This window comes from Orbicella faveolata, unplaced genomic scaffold (genome assembly GCF_042242905.1).
Source record: "Orbicella faveolata isolate gen_17 unplaced genomic scaffold, um_ofav_v1 contig_14, whole genome shotgun sequence".
Taxonomy (NCBI): domain Eukaryota; kingdom Metazoa; phylum Cnidaria; class Anthozoa; order Scleractinia; family Merulinidae; genus Orbicella; species Orbicella faveolata.
In genome coordinates, this window is record NW_028301541.1 from 9,396,503 (window position 1) to 9,410,598 (window position 14,096).

The 14,096-nt window shown below is 40.7% G+C and overlaps 2 protein-coding genes and 1 pseudogene across 2 annotated transcripts; 1 reads left to right on the forward strand and 2 right to left on the reverse strand.

Annotated features, from left to right (window-relative positions):
- Positions 1 to 868: 868 nt before the first annotated feature.
- Positions 869 to 5,575, forward strand: LOC110049034 (uncharacterized). Its single transcript, XM_020754801.2, has 4 exons — positions 869 to 1,859; positions 2,393 to 2,959; positions 3,253 to 3,475; positions 4,608 to 5,575. Exons 1-4 carry the CDS (start codon positions 1,303 to 1,305, stop codon positions 4,983 to 4,985), a joined length of 1,725 nt encoding a protein of 574 aa, XP_020610460.2. The 5' UTR covers positions 869 to 1,302; the 3' UTR covers positions 4,986 to 5,575.
- A 239-nt stretch (positions 5,576 to 5,814) lies between these two features.
- LOC110049033 (potassium voltage-gated channel subfamily A member 1-like) lies at positions 5,815 to 8,266 on the reverse strand. Its single transcript, XM_020754800.2, has one exon. It carries the CDS (start codon positions 7,659 to 7,661, stop codon positions 6,129 to 6,131), a length of 1,533 nt encoding a protein of 510 aa, XP_020610459.2. The 5' UTR covers positions 7,662 to 8,266; the 3' UTR covers positions 5,815 to 6,128.
- A 3,717-nt stretch (positions 8,267 to 11,983) lies between these two features.
- On the reverse strand, positions 11,984 to 14,058 carry LOC149113843 (BTB/POZ domain-containing protein 6 pseudogene; annotated as a pseudogene).
- Positions 14,059 to 14,096: the final 38 nt, after the last annotated feature.

Here is a 14,096-nt window from a genome sequence, read left to right on the forward strand (position 1 = left end):
TTGGCTGGGTTTACGCCGTTCGCGGGAAAAAAATATACGGACAAATGTATGAGATGAAAAGTAATTATTAACTGCTATTGCTTGCACTCTTCCAAAAAGCTATCTGTCATCAGTCTGTCAACGTGAGCTAACATTAACATTATCAGTTTTTTGATCTGGAACTAGTTTTCTGAATCACCAAAGGCACAGAGTTTTCTCAACTACCACACGAGAAACGTTGTCTAGCTAGGACCGATGGCTGCTCAATGTTGGTTGTTGAACAAACGCCTTGATTTATGTAAAATTCGCATTTCCAGTCAAAACCTTTCGGAAACCGCTCAAAATTCCTGCACGATTCTTGGCGAACAACATTTTGGCACATTCGGTGAAAGCTACGCCTGGTTAATTATTATATATAGCGCTATGTTTCTGTTCCTAAACTCGTATTTTTAACTCGAAATGTTAATTCAATGACGCGGAATCAATTATAAACTGTAAAAAGCAGTTATTTTAATTTAAATTCGGGTTTTGAGTGAAAATCGATTGAAACTAATCGAGTAAATCTCGAGGTGTTTCGGTCTAACTTCGTGATTGCTCCGAAAGCTTCCGAAAAGTCAGCTATTATCTTACTTACTTTTTAAAAGAGCTGGACAGGAAAAGTCTCTTCTATCTGCTTATTTTAAGTTCACTTCGAAAGGAAGTCATTTCTCTGCATGACTGACTCACATGAGGCGCCATGGCTGCTGGCAAAAACTGCATTCCAACACGCTCGAAAGTCGTTTCTCGAAATGGAAATATCTTTCAAAGCGCCGAACAGTAAGAATTTACTTCCCTTTTCCTTAGCTGAGGAATTGCATTCTGAAAATCCGAGTGAAAGTTTTTTTTTGCATATTTAGTTAACAAAACTAAATTGTACATTGTCCTGCGTCAGTTACTATCACACTTGCAAAACCGTGAACTCCTAAAATTTGTCTGGAATGTTTCCCCGATTATGGCTCCTGGCTCTAACCAATCACAAGCGAGATCGAGGCGGGTTAACCAACTTTAAGACGTTTACATGGCACAATGCGACCCCGGCTGACAGGGTAACCCTGGGCAACCGATCTAGGCGGGTTGCCCCACCTGTCATGTAAACATGATCAAATTGAAATGACAGAGGCGGGTTACCCCAACGAGGCGGGTTACTTTACCTTCCCGGAGTCCCCTTCCTCTGTGTAAACAGGCCTTTCAAAGACGCTGGAATTTGGAACAAACGTAAACTGAGCTTAATTAATTTAAATTAAACCGTGATTACATTTTTCCTGCTCAGCATAGTTACTCAACATGGACGAAGTGGAGATAAACGGTCTGCGAGTTCGCAGTGAAGTAGGTTTCAGTCCTCACGAGCTGGGAAAACTCCAAGAAATTAGCATTACCATTCGTCTGCGGTCATCCATCAAGAAAGCCGGCGAGACCGATCGTGTAGAAGACACCATCAACAACAAGACCATCTCAAAAGAAGTTCTCTTCCACGTCGAGAACAAGAAATACAACATCATTGAAGCAGTAGCAACCGATGTAGCGCGTATCTGCGTGGTGCGTCACGGCGCGTCGTCCGTAAAAGTCACCGTCGCAAAACCTAACGCGTTACGCTTTTGCGAGAGCTCGTCTGTGACCATTGAACGGCGCTGGGAAGACTTTGATTGGAATGAAGTTCACATATCGATGGGATCCAACATTGAACCTGGCAAGAATTTGCCACTGGCCATTAGTCTGTTACAAGAGAAAACAGAGCTGGTGAAGTTGTCACAAGCTTTTAGGACCACGCCCGTGGGGTTCAGAGCGCAGGTGGATTTTCTCAATATGTCCGTTGTCGTGAGGACTAAACTTGATCCAGCTGGGTAAGTATATATCCATCACGAAAGACCGCGTTTGACCACACTTTCTAACACCGAGAAGAGAGTTGAACACACGTCTCGTATACCTTCTCAATCGAAAAACATGACATTGCATAACACTGCATGAAAGTACTGCTCAATGACTTTCATGTGAATGGTCACACATAAGGGTTTTAACCACAGAGCTATAACTTAGAATCCCCTTGTACATCATAATAAACAGTACCACATGAAAGTACTGCTCAATAGCTTTCATTTGAATGGTCACACACTAGGGTTTCATCCGCAGACGTTAAAGTTAGAACCACCTTGTACAGCATAATAAACAGTACCACATGGAAGCACTGCTCAGTAGCTTTCATTTTAATGATCACACACAAGCGTTTTTTCATTCGAATGGTCACACACTACGGTTTCGTTTACAGACCTACGTCAGAACTGCCTTGTATAGCATAAGGTTACTATTGAGAGTTTCCCCTTGATGGCTTTGATGTGTTCAAAAACTAATGAACTTTGACCTTGTTTTTCATGATCAGATTAAAGCAAGTTTTAAGTCAAGTGGAACACAAACTTGGTCGAGTTCGAGACCAAGACAATAAGAACGCTCCCTGGACAATTGATCTGGACATTTCGTTTTGGGGTAACATGACGTGTGAATACAAACTGAGCGACGGCTGTGCTGTAAAATCGTGGTCGATTCCTGATCCAGACACGCACAAGCATGCTCACGTGATCATACCTCTAGCTGACGTCACACCGGAGTTCATTCATCCATCCGTGAAAAAGCCATTGAAAGTGATCGCAAGGGAAGTGAGTGGTAAAGACGACTTCCGCTCTTTCTTTCCTGTCAATCAACTGTATTTAGCCAATGTAGTTCACGCATTGACGAGTAAAGAAACTTCCGCCAAGAAGCCGTTCACTCACCTGGTACATTTAAATGGGTTTTCTGAAGACGCTGCATGTCCTGTTGCCCTGGTGACAGGCGCGGCGAAGCGACTTGGGGCGTGTATTGCCAAACGATTACATGAAATAGGATACAACATTCTGGTACACTGCAACAAATCAATAACTGAAGCCAGAGATCTAGTACAGCAGATGAACAGGTAAACTGAAATTTTAGCGCTTTTCATATGTTGGTTAAACACTCATAAAGTTTTGAAAATAATGTCGAGATGGTTTGCCATTGTTTGGGTGTCGCGTAATAGTAGATTGTAGGTCCGTGCGTGACAATTAGCTTGTGGTCTAACTGGCCGTCTTTCTACTTATAAAATCTCAATGAATCATGCGACTTCTTATATACACAAAAACCGATACAAGAATGAATAAATTAACGCAGTGAATGATGAACAAGGGAAGAGACATACCAAGCGGGTTATTCCTCTGTTAATTGTTGCAGTGTACGTTCAAATTCAGCCCGACAAATCCAAGGTGATTTCCGACAACACACTCAGAAAACCTCGGAGAAGGTTATTGAAGAGGCGTTAAAGGCCTGGGGGCGACTGGACCTGTTAGTAAACAACGCGTCTGAATTCCATCCGACCGAAGTTGGAAAAATAACCCACGAGGAGTGGAATGGACTCATGGAAACAAACTTATGCGCTCCATTCTTCTTATCACAGGTGAATGCGGCGAATTTTTGTTTTTTTTTTTTTTTTAATTTTGCTCTGCAGATGTAAGAAACATCATGTTTCAATTTTAGCTACGCAAAGTTGCTCTCTTTTCTCTGGTCTGGTCATTTATTTGTCTGGTCATTCATTTTTATTTGTCATTTCATTTATTTGTAGTCTAATTATATTATATAGCGTATTTAATTCTTAGGATTTTAACTTTCAGGATTTAGGATTTTAAGTTTTTAAAGGATTAGGATTTTAATTTTAGGATTTAAAACTTAGGATTTTAATTTTAAAGTATTGTAAAGCGCCAGGGACAATTAGTGGAAAATGGCGCTATATAAATGTATATTTATTTATTTATTTATTTATTATTCGCCATCTTTGAATGTCGCTACCGCGGAGGTGCCTGACTTCAAAGGACAGCATTAATAACTACTTATTAATCGAGAGTTAGATTTTTACGGGAAAATCTCAAACCGAGCCCTTGCCGTATTGACCGAGCGAGACCGATATAGCAAAGACCGAACGTTCGAGGTCTAATTTCATTTTCCACAAGTTGAAAACATTTTCCGCGTGTTTCTATCGATTATGCAATTACAAGGGAAAGCTTAGGAAACGAGACACGTTGTGCTGTAGGAACACGAGCCGTAGATCAATTTTTCCACAGCATTGGTTTAGTCCTCTAATCTTTCTCATGGGTTTCTTTAACTGGACAGAAAATGGAGGAAATCTATTCTCTTTCTTTTTGAAATCAATACCTCTTCTAGTTCGAGAATTGTTCAGTCAGCAAAATTTAAGCGACAGCTCATCTTTTGACCTACGCTACATCCTTCTCGGGCCGCCATTTTAATGTCACGCAACGCAAAAGCTTGGAAATTCAAACGAGCTGCACAAAGTATATTACAAAACGAAGAACTCTGTCGAGCTAAAACGTTGTAAAACATCAACTTCTGGGAGGGTGTTAAATCTGATGAAACTAAAACCTCAGATGGATAGGTAATTTTGAATTTTCAAATATGACAACGTCAAATGAAAACCAGCATGTATAGTACGGATTTTAGCGGACGCTTAAATATGTCAGAGTGTTTTCTTATCGTACTGGTGGCCTAAATCATTTATTTACCTTTCATTCTTTTAGGCTGCCTTTCCTAGCCTGAAAGCTTCAGGTGGATGTATCATTAATCTGCTGGATATTCACGCTGACAGACCGCTGGAACATCACTCAGTATATTGCATCTCAAAGGCGGGTTTGCGCATGTGCACCATGGTGCTCGCTAAAGAGTTCGCCCCCTTTGTCAGAGTCAACGGCGTGAGCCCTGGGGCTGTTTTGTGGCCTGAGAAGACGCACGGGGTAACCTTGGAAACCAAAAAGGCAGAAATTATCAAAAAGATTCCCTTGAATCGCAGGGGTGAGCCTAGCGACATTGCTGATATAGTGGAATTTCTTGCTCGCTCGGCTAGTTATGTCACGGGGCAGGTAATATGTGTTGACGGTGACAGATCCTTGAATCAATGATATAAAATGAACAGCAAATTTTGCTAAGAGTATGAAAACACAGCCAAACATTTTGTAGTCACGTTTATGGACCTTTCCATAGCTTTCCGCCTGCAGGTCTATCCTGCTCTCACAGCACTCCTCGTTCTCTTAAAGGAGCTTAGTCACGGAATTTTGAGTTACTCTGGCTACGTACAAAATTGCCTTTAAAAGCTTTTCAAGATGTGCAAACCGTGACGTACCTCCTTCATTATTCCATTCGTGTTTCTACAAGTCGATGGGAACACGGTTAGTGTTTGTATATTTCTTAATCCGAGAAATAATAAGCTTTTGTATGCTTTGAGAGCTTTGTTCGGGCACAGATTTACCACTAAGAAAATCTAAAATCACTACGGGGTACCTATGTTTATTAAACATATCGAAACATACGTCGTTTGACATCTGAATGTTAGATTAGCTGGTCATAGGGCGAGCGGTATCTTTGACCAACCTCGAGCTATTTGGATATGTAGGACGTGTAACAAAACAATGTATCGAGTTTTTGACATATCTAATCTTTTCAATTGAAAGTAAAACGAGGAGGAAAAAGGAGAAATAAAATTGTAAAGATCTCTGCTAGTCAAATTCAGTCTAACCGTCTCCACGTCGAGTATTTTCTTTGTTTCAACTTATATTTTAATGTTACGTTTTCAAGGAAATTGTTGGTCTTGTACATTTGTAGTCTCAAAAACCACTGGCATTCTTCTATCATGTAGTGAACTACAAGATCGATCCAAAGACAATTTCGATTGTCAAAAAATGACTAGCACAAAGTCGTTTAAGATCGTTATTTTTGAGGAATAAAGATAAATTTTGACGCCTTCTGTCCACTTTTATTATGATGTAATAAACACAGATCGACATGTCACGCATATGATTTTAAAATTATTCATGGTCAGTGATAAGTGATTTTTTGCGAGTTTTAGTCACAAAATTTACACAGGGGTGTATAGCAGTAAGTAAAACTAGCATCCCCCCCCCCCTTGAATGGCATGTTATATTCCGAATCCATTGCAAACAATGATATATATGGGTAATCATATATTATCGGTTTAATTGAATATCGAGGAGTCTGAACCAATGACAATGATTGGTATTTCATGAGTCTCAATGGCCACATAAGTCTCAAAGGGCGACACTTCGAAACCGAGTCACCCACCTTTGAAGAGCAGTCATTCTCGTTTTTGGCCTTTTTGGTTTCTTTGGTTTCGCCTTATGCTTTAAATAAAAGAAGTTAAAATTTGTCACAATAATTGTCGATGGAATTGCTAGAACACAACAAACTCCAAACACTGCACAAAGCGCGCTGAAAACTTTTCCCGCCACTGTAACGGGCGCCAGGTCGCCGTACCCCACAGTTGTCATGGTAACGATAGTGAACCAGAACGTTGCCGGGATGCTGTTGAAATCCGTGGAGTCCTCAGAACTTTCGCAGTAATATATCACCGACGAAAATAACACCAGGCTGATGCCTACACACACCAGCAGTAACATCAGCTCTTGCAAGCTTGTCTGAATTGTCTTCATGAGTACTTGCAGCCCAAGAGAGTAACGAGTCAGCTTGAAGACTGAAAAGAACATTAGAAACATAAGAATGCGTTGGAAAGGAATTGTCGCCGTTCCTGGTACCACCACTTGGATTATGATTGTCATTACATAAGGGAAAAACGACAACATGTCAAAAATACCCTGTGCTGACAATAAGTACAATGATTTTTTCGTTGCGCTCAACGTGCGCAGAGCGTATTCGAGCGTGAACCAAGATATGCAGAATTTTTCGCTAAATGACCAGAAAAAGCCCACTGAAGCGTTTTTTTCGTATCGTTCGCAGCACTGGTCCAAAACGAAAACCTCTCTTAGGGAAGGTAACGTCTTACCGCAAAGCAAAATGATGAAAAAGATTGTTACAAAAATCATCCAGACATCTATAGCTCTACGCAAAGGAGATGCTTTCCTTGTTTGGCTTGTATCGAAAAGCATTCTGATTTTCGATGAACAAGTTTCACAATATGAAATATTCGCTGAGACAGCCTCAAGACCGCGGCCAAGTTTCTTCTCTGTTTGATCGTCAGCTCCAATCTTCGTCTCCGCGTCCTCTCCCAGTTCAAAAAATTTGACTTCTTCCAAGAATGTCCCCTCGGGTATACCATCCGGTTTCACAAGAACGCCACCGGCGGGCCCCCCTGACTGGTAATAGAACAAGATACTGTCAAAGACATGTTTGTTTCTGTCAAAGTAGAATTCGTTATGGATGGGATCATAGTAAGGTGCTTTCTTTATCGACGATCCAAGCAATGAGTCTGGCAGTCTTGCCAGCGTGCTCTCGAGAGTTTCGAACCTCGTTCCAGAGATATTGATTGTAATTCGCTTATCACAACCAGTGTCAGCTCTACTAGGACTAAGGACAATTTCCTTTACAGCTCCGTCCCTCACGCGCTTGGACCAGATATCTTTGTAGTTGTTGTTAAGACCTGGTGCGCCCAGGCTTTTTTCCTTCTGTGGTTTGCGGTTTGTAAGCGGGGACGAAAGAGGGCTGTCGTCAGAGGAACCTGACCTTCTACGACCGCTACAGTCCTCACTTATGTCATCGCCACACGTAGGGACACTTTGATAGCGGTTAGGGTTAACCCGCACTTTCCAAACAGGACTAGAAGCCATGCCCGTTTCTAAATGCTGATAATCCTGTACTTATGTCCAAAGTTGTTTCGAATACGCACTGAAAGTCGAGTCCAAGGAAGCAATTCTGTTCCGAACAACTCGTGTTTTCCTCTCCGCAAAGCAAGTCTTAGCTCGGTAACGTGACGCAACCAACTTGCAACTCACAAACGTTTCCAAACTTATCTCACTGGCGCTTCTTTACACTGTCTGTGTTCCGCTGCGCTTAAACTAAAGTTGGTCCTTCACTGGAGCCTTCATGGAGTCTTGGTCTGGTGCGAGCAAGTTTTTCTTCGACAGATTCTTCCCACAACCAACAATAACAAACAAGCGTGAAATTACAGCTATAAAAAGAGCATTTGATCCCCATGCGGTTATTATCTTTTGTTCTTCTTATGTAAATCGTAACTGTGTCAATAACGCTGAATAACGTTTACTTCAAGTCCTTGATGTTTTTCGCTGCTCTGCAAATGGGCAGTTCTTCAGCAAAGAATTTGTTGGTCCGAAGGAGCCACGAAGAACAGAATTATTTTAACCGTTTATCAAATGCTGATTGAAAATGCCTAGCATGAAATAAGAAACAGATTTTGCGTTGTTTTTCTTGCTTTAACAGAGTCATAGGGTGACCTCAGCCAGACCTCGACAGACCCTGCTGTTTATATGATATCAGCTTATTCACGCGCGTCTGTCACGCGATTAAAACCAAACATTAACGAGTGGTTAGCAATTTTAAAAAGAAGTGTTCATGATAATTATTGATTCACATTTCGGTCTTGTGTTCCACGAAAGTCTTTCAAAAGGAGTGGTTAGTCACCAAGCATCGGCAGTTAATTTGTTTCTTCTTCGCTGGAATGTTTGGCAGGGCTCTAATCGGAACACTTATTCCAGAAAATTCTCATAAAATCTCGGATATTTAGCCACAGGCTAGGGCACTTGGGATAAGATAAATTCTGAGCCTTTTCAGTTTACTGACTTCTATAACAAACCTCAGACAACAACACTCTTTTTTTAAATAAGAATATTGTTTTTCCGGCCCAGGTTGATTATTCTTATTTTTCTGCCGATTTTAGGCTGACAATATTCTTGTGAATAGCCTTAGATTATAGGAATACAAAGTGGATGATGTAGACGCAACTTCATGTTATCTGTCCTTTCATGCACGACTTTGATAGCGTTAAAGTAATTTTGGAACTAGACTGCAGACAATAAAACGTGATATGACACGCATAAACGTCTTGCAGAAACGTTGTTAGCATCGAACTTACAGCCAGTCACGGTTGTTTTTTGGCCAGTTATGCCGTTTAGAGAAAGGAAAAATGTTTATATGGTTAAGTTAAAAAACATTTAAGCATACTTTGTATTGCGTTTACAAATTTACAACGCACAAAATTATATTCTTTCCCAAATCTGAACCTCGAGGTTTTTCTTAAAATATTCTTAAAATTTCGCAAATTTCAGCCTCGATATTTTTTCAGCCACTGATAAAACTCACCGGTATATCAGAAACGACAGCTATACAATCAACTTTTATCGTCTCAACTTTCACGAGAGTCCTACTCATTAAGATTGTTCAGCTGTACGTTTCAAACTCATTGTGTTCTTTCCATCTTCTGCCAGACTAATGCAGCGACTACACGTACGTAGAAAATCGCTTCCAAATTAAATGTAGGGGTGAAACCCCCCCTTCGGGGTGGTAGGGTACTCCAATATATGGGCTATATGGGTATGTGCCGCAGGATCGAGTATGGTTTTTGAGTCTCCCATCCTTAAATAGAGTATCATTTGTGCTCTTGTTGTCATTGTGATCATGGTGCGATCCTTAGATAGGGTATCTAAATTGTATCAGGTAAAGTTGCGGTACGTTAATGTCCGGCTAAACGGAAAATAAATTCTACGCTTGTTGGATAACGGCACTCGTCTAACCGTTGCCGAAGAGGAATGACCGGCTGCCAGTAGCCTAGAGATTTCAAAGAACTATTCCTATTCGCTTCTTGTACATAAGACTTAGCGAGAGATGTAGGAAAAACTTCAACGGTGCAGTAATCAAAGAAAAGAAAATTCAGCCTCTACTACGCAGCATTTCTTTCTTGGCCAGCTTAAAGTACACCACCCCTCACCATACCGAACCACCCCGCACCGCACGACACTACGCCACCCTACACCACATCGTGCTTCACTTCGCTATATTCCACCACACCACCCTTGCTCAAAGTACTCCACTCCACTTGACACCACTCTTCTGAGGGTCTGGATGGGAATATGCTGACAACTGACAAATGGCAAAAAATGACTGACAACTGAAAACTGCTCGAAAATTTAACTGACAAATGGCATTTCCAGTCAAGTTACAAGCAAAAAGGCTTTAGCCTTTATTTTATTACTCGTTTGAAATTCGTCGAAAGTATAAACCTTTTTCGGTTGATATATTATTACTTCGACCTTTTTAGTTTAATATTCATGCTGTTTACATTGTGTTTAGACCGAAACCATCACACTGAGTTTTCTAACAAGTCTGTGAATATTTGATCATTTACAATTTGACACTCACACTATCTGTTACATGCGATCTTGAATTCAAGGCCATGCGCTTCAGGCCACAGCTAGGAGAATTTAATTTAGCTTATAATTTAGAGTGAAATGGCTTTGTAGGGAAAGTACCTGTGTATCTCTGAAGTGATAACGACGCTCGCGTACTGAGCTTGGGCTGCATGTGGCTTCGGGGGAACTAGCTGTGGAAAAACTAAAACTTTTGGGGTGCTTGTCGTACTTTTTAGATGGTTAAAAATGCGGTTTTGTTGTCTCTTAGCTAGGGTATTCAGCCTCAAAATATCCACAAAAAGAGCTTTCGCGGTACCTTTTAGAGTATTTAGCCGAAAAATATCACAGGAGATAATGCGTTGTTTTAGAATTGGTACCGCTTAGGGACGAAAAAATTTCAAGCCACCCCCACAAAAATGGATCTTGGGACTTCTTAGGGGTTAATTTTCTTTTCAAAATTTCCGACGGTCGTAATCGGTACCAATCATGCTTGCAGCGGAAGCAGACAGCTCAGCGAACTAAACGCCGGGTAAACGTAACGGTCTGACTCGAATATTGTATTCTCCGTTGTATTCTGAAATTATAATTAAGCATGGGAGAGGTTTTAACCCTTTCAAGTCGCTGAGAAGAAACATATACTCTTACTTTTTCCGCGGAAAGTAAATGGCTACCGATTCGTCGTGACACATTGGTAGGTCGTGTCCAGATCCGGGAGGACAATACGAGCTCGTTTTCTCTGGATGTTGTAAGGTACATTGGTAGATATTATAACTGAGCACATTGAGATTTAAGTATTAATTTTCATTAGCAGCTGCTTACATTCAAGATATTGAGATGCTTGCTTTATATGGTGATGAACAGTAGAAAACAAAGCGGACTTTCAAGAAAATAAGGGTTTTGCATTTAATCATATACATATTTTCTATAAAAGAGGTCAACCAGGAGAGGTTTTATCCATTTAAGGCCTTCAGTTAATTATTAACAGCCACTTAACTGACTAGTTGCAAATCAAGGGGTGCAATATATGGCTGACCCTTTTAAGTCCTTTAATCCACAGCAACCTGGAAGTCTGTTTGATTTTTTTCACAACTGATTTGTTCGGCCAACTCTCACCTTAATGAACAAAGACTTTGACTGAATTAAATAGGAGGCAATACAAGTAAACTTCAGAAAACAAAGGAACACATTTGGAATGTGATACAAAATGCGCGTTTCTCTTATCTGTTGCACTTTCTTGGGCTCCAGGCTCCACAGCAAGACTTTCAGGGTTCCGGACACCGTACCTGAAAAAGATCAGATCTCCAGGCCGTGAAATGATGGGGCTTCGGGCTCCACAGCCTAAACGTCCAGGCACCAGGGCTCCAGGTACCCCTCTTAACCCCCGTTTTGGGACCCTGATGAATGATCTGTATATAGAGTTTGTACAACGTGTAAAGTCAGTTTTTGATCCATATATGGAACGTTCAGATTGAATCTTCGAATGGTACAGTATACGAACCAAAAACATTTTCTACCATCGTTATATCCTCGCTCTGATATGACTTAAAAATGTTTTATCATAAATGTGGTTAAGTTGGTCCCTTTGTCTAGTGCAGTTTTTGCATCGCAAATTTCGATCTCTGCGGTCGGTTAAACCACGAGGATTGTGACTCAGGTTTTTCTCGCAACGTATCAATTTGTCTGTAATAGACAGCCTCTCATTTGTAAGCAATGTCGGTCTGTTAAATTAAATAACAGGACCGGAATCACGTGCTAAGATTTATGTGATCAAAGTGATGTTGAGCCAGTTTCAGTGTTTGTTGCGCTTTATTCGACAGAAAAACTATTCAATAAAATGATCAAAAATGTGTTCAATAAAATAGGCAATAATGAAGTGATTATCTATCCAACGCAAGTATACAAGCCATTAGTTAAGTACTGAATTGCATGGCATTCAGGAATCAAATCTCGATATAATTCACTTATATTAATATTGTAGACTATTCTAGTTGCAACTACTAAACTACAAAATTACATGCAATTGCAAAATTACCGAAGAAACAATAATTCTACATTATATAAGAACCCCTAGTTAAGTAAGCACTGGCCTTAACGTGCCCTCTTCTATTAATTAACAGACTTTGTTTTCCTGGCTGCTTCAAATTTAGGTTGAATTGAAAGCCTCTGAATTGACATTTATACTGAAGATGGGTGATGTATTTCAAAACTGAGAGTCGTTTCTTCCTGACTACCTGTTAGTCGAGATGGAATCGTTTCATTATTTAATTAACCATTCATTTTACAATAAAAAGAAACCCTGAAAATTGTCCTCGATCAGCTGTCGTTCCATTACTACTGTGAGAACTGTCTCCAAACTTAAACTTAACCCCTGAACAAACAACAGAAAGTTGACCATTTTGACCAAAACAAGAGTTGGCAGAGCCAGAAATGCAAGCTTCCAGATGGTATCTGACACCCCCCCTTATGACAACTGGACTGTCGAAGAAAACATCGAAACCGTAGTAAGAAACTGGCATTGATTTTATACACTTTGAAGAAAATTTTCCTCTTGTGGTACAGACATCACAAAAGAACCAATTTTCGAACCGTTCTAAATGTAGAGCAACAGAATATTCACAATTTCTGCTTCCGCAGAGTGTTACTCCAAGTAAGGAGATGTCTTTGTCGACCACAAAATGAAGACAGTCTCGTTTACCAGGTGAATAAGGATAACCTGAGCCAGTGTGAACCACGGAACCAAATCTGCAACAACGCTGGAACGATTCCAAACCAGTTCGTTTAGCCTCTGGAAATACTACTTGAGTGTCTGGAACTGAATGCATTTAACTACGCTAGAAGTCTCGTCTGGTGTCAGTATCTTGCAGTCAAGAACTACCGAAACAAATTCATATTGGGTCATCACTGGAAAACGTATTCCTTTCACAATCCGTTCTCCGAGAATTCTTCTTTTTTCACTTCCATCTGTCGATAAGCCTGCTTCTTCGCGTCTCTTTGTCGCCCACAAATTCACTGCTTTGAACAACTCTATCTCTTGAATATTCAAAGTGTCGCGCGCGACTACTGTTTCAAGTAAGGACCTCTCAATTGTCGCAAATCCATCTGATTTCAGAGCCTCTTCTGTCTGTTCCTCGATTACTTTCCAGCATTGATCCACCAGTTTTTCCTCTTCATATTTCTGTGCTTGGGGCAAGATGTCGAAAACATTCGATGGATCTAAATTATCCTGTAGATATTCTGCACATTTATCAGCCAGTGAAGGCACCATGTATTTCTTCGCCAAGTACAGCACTCCCATCAAATTACTTCCGCTCAAGTTCACTTCATCGCTGTACATGTAACGAAACAACTCCAACAGACTCTCGTGTTCACAGTCAGGCAGTTCAATAGAGTCTGTAGTCTCCGCCAGCTCACCGTAAAACATGGCTTCAAATACAGGACTGCTAATCGACAGCACAAACTTGTGAGCAGGAATCACTTGTTTACTTTCACTTTCGCCATTGACCCCTCGAGCAAGAAACTTCACATCGCTGAGGAGTTCGTTGTTGAACATAAACTTGTTTCTTTCTCTGATCGTCGGTCTTACTGTTTGCCAGTTTTTCTCAACGAGGATAGACATGGCTCTCTGGCTAAGAATGGTGTGATTTACGTACAGCTCTCTGTCTCGAAGTAGCCTGACTGTAGACGCGAAGAAAGCGTTGTTCCTAAAAGTCAATCAGTTCAGCGGTAGTTCAAGAAATTTGAATCTCATTTACTAACCTGTCACGTGTCACGATTATACCTCAGGGCAAAAGAGTATGAGGTATACGGACAAAATAGACGGCAAACCAGTTTACTTCTCAACTGACCGAGCGTCTGAAACAATCTACCCAACTTGCGTAACTGGTGGTAATTACTTATTTC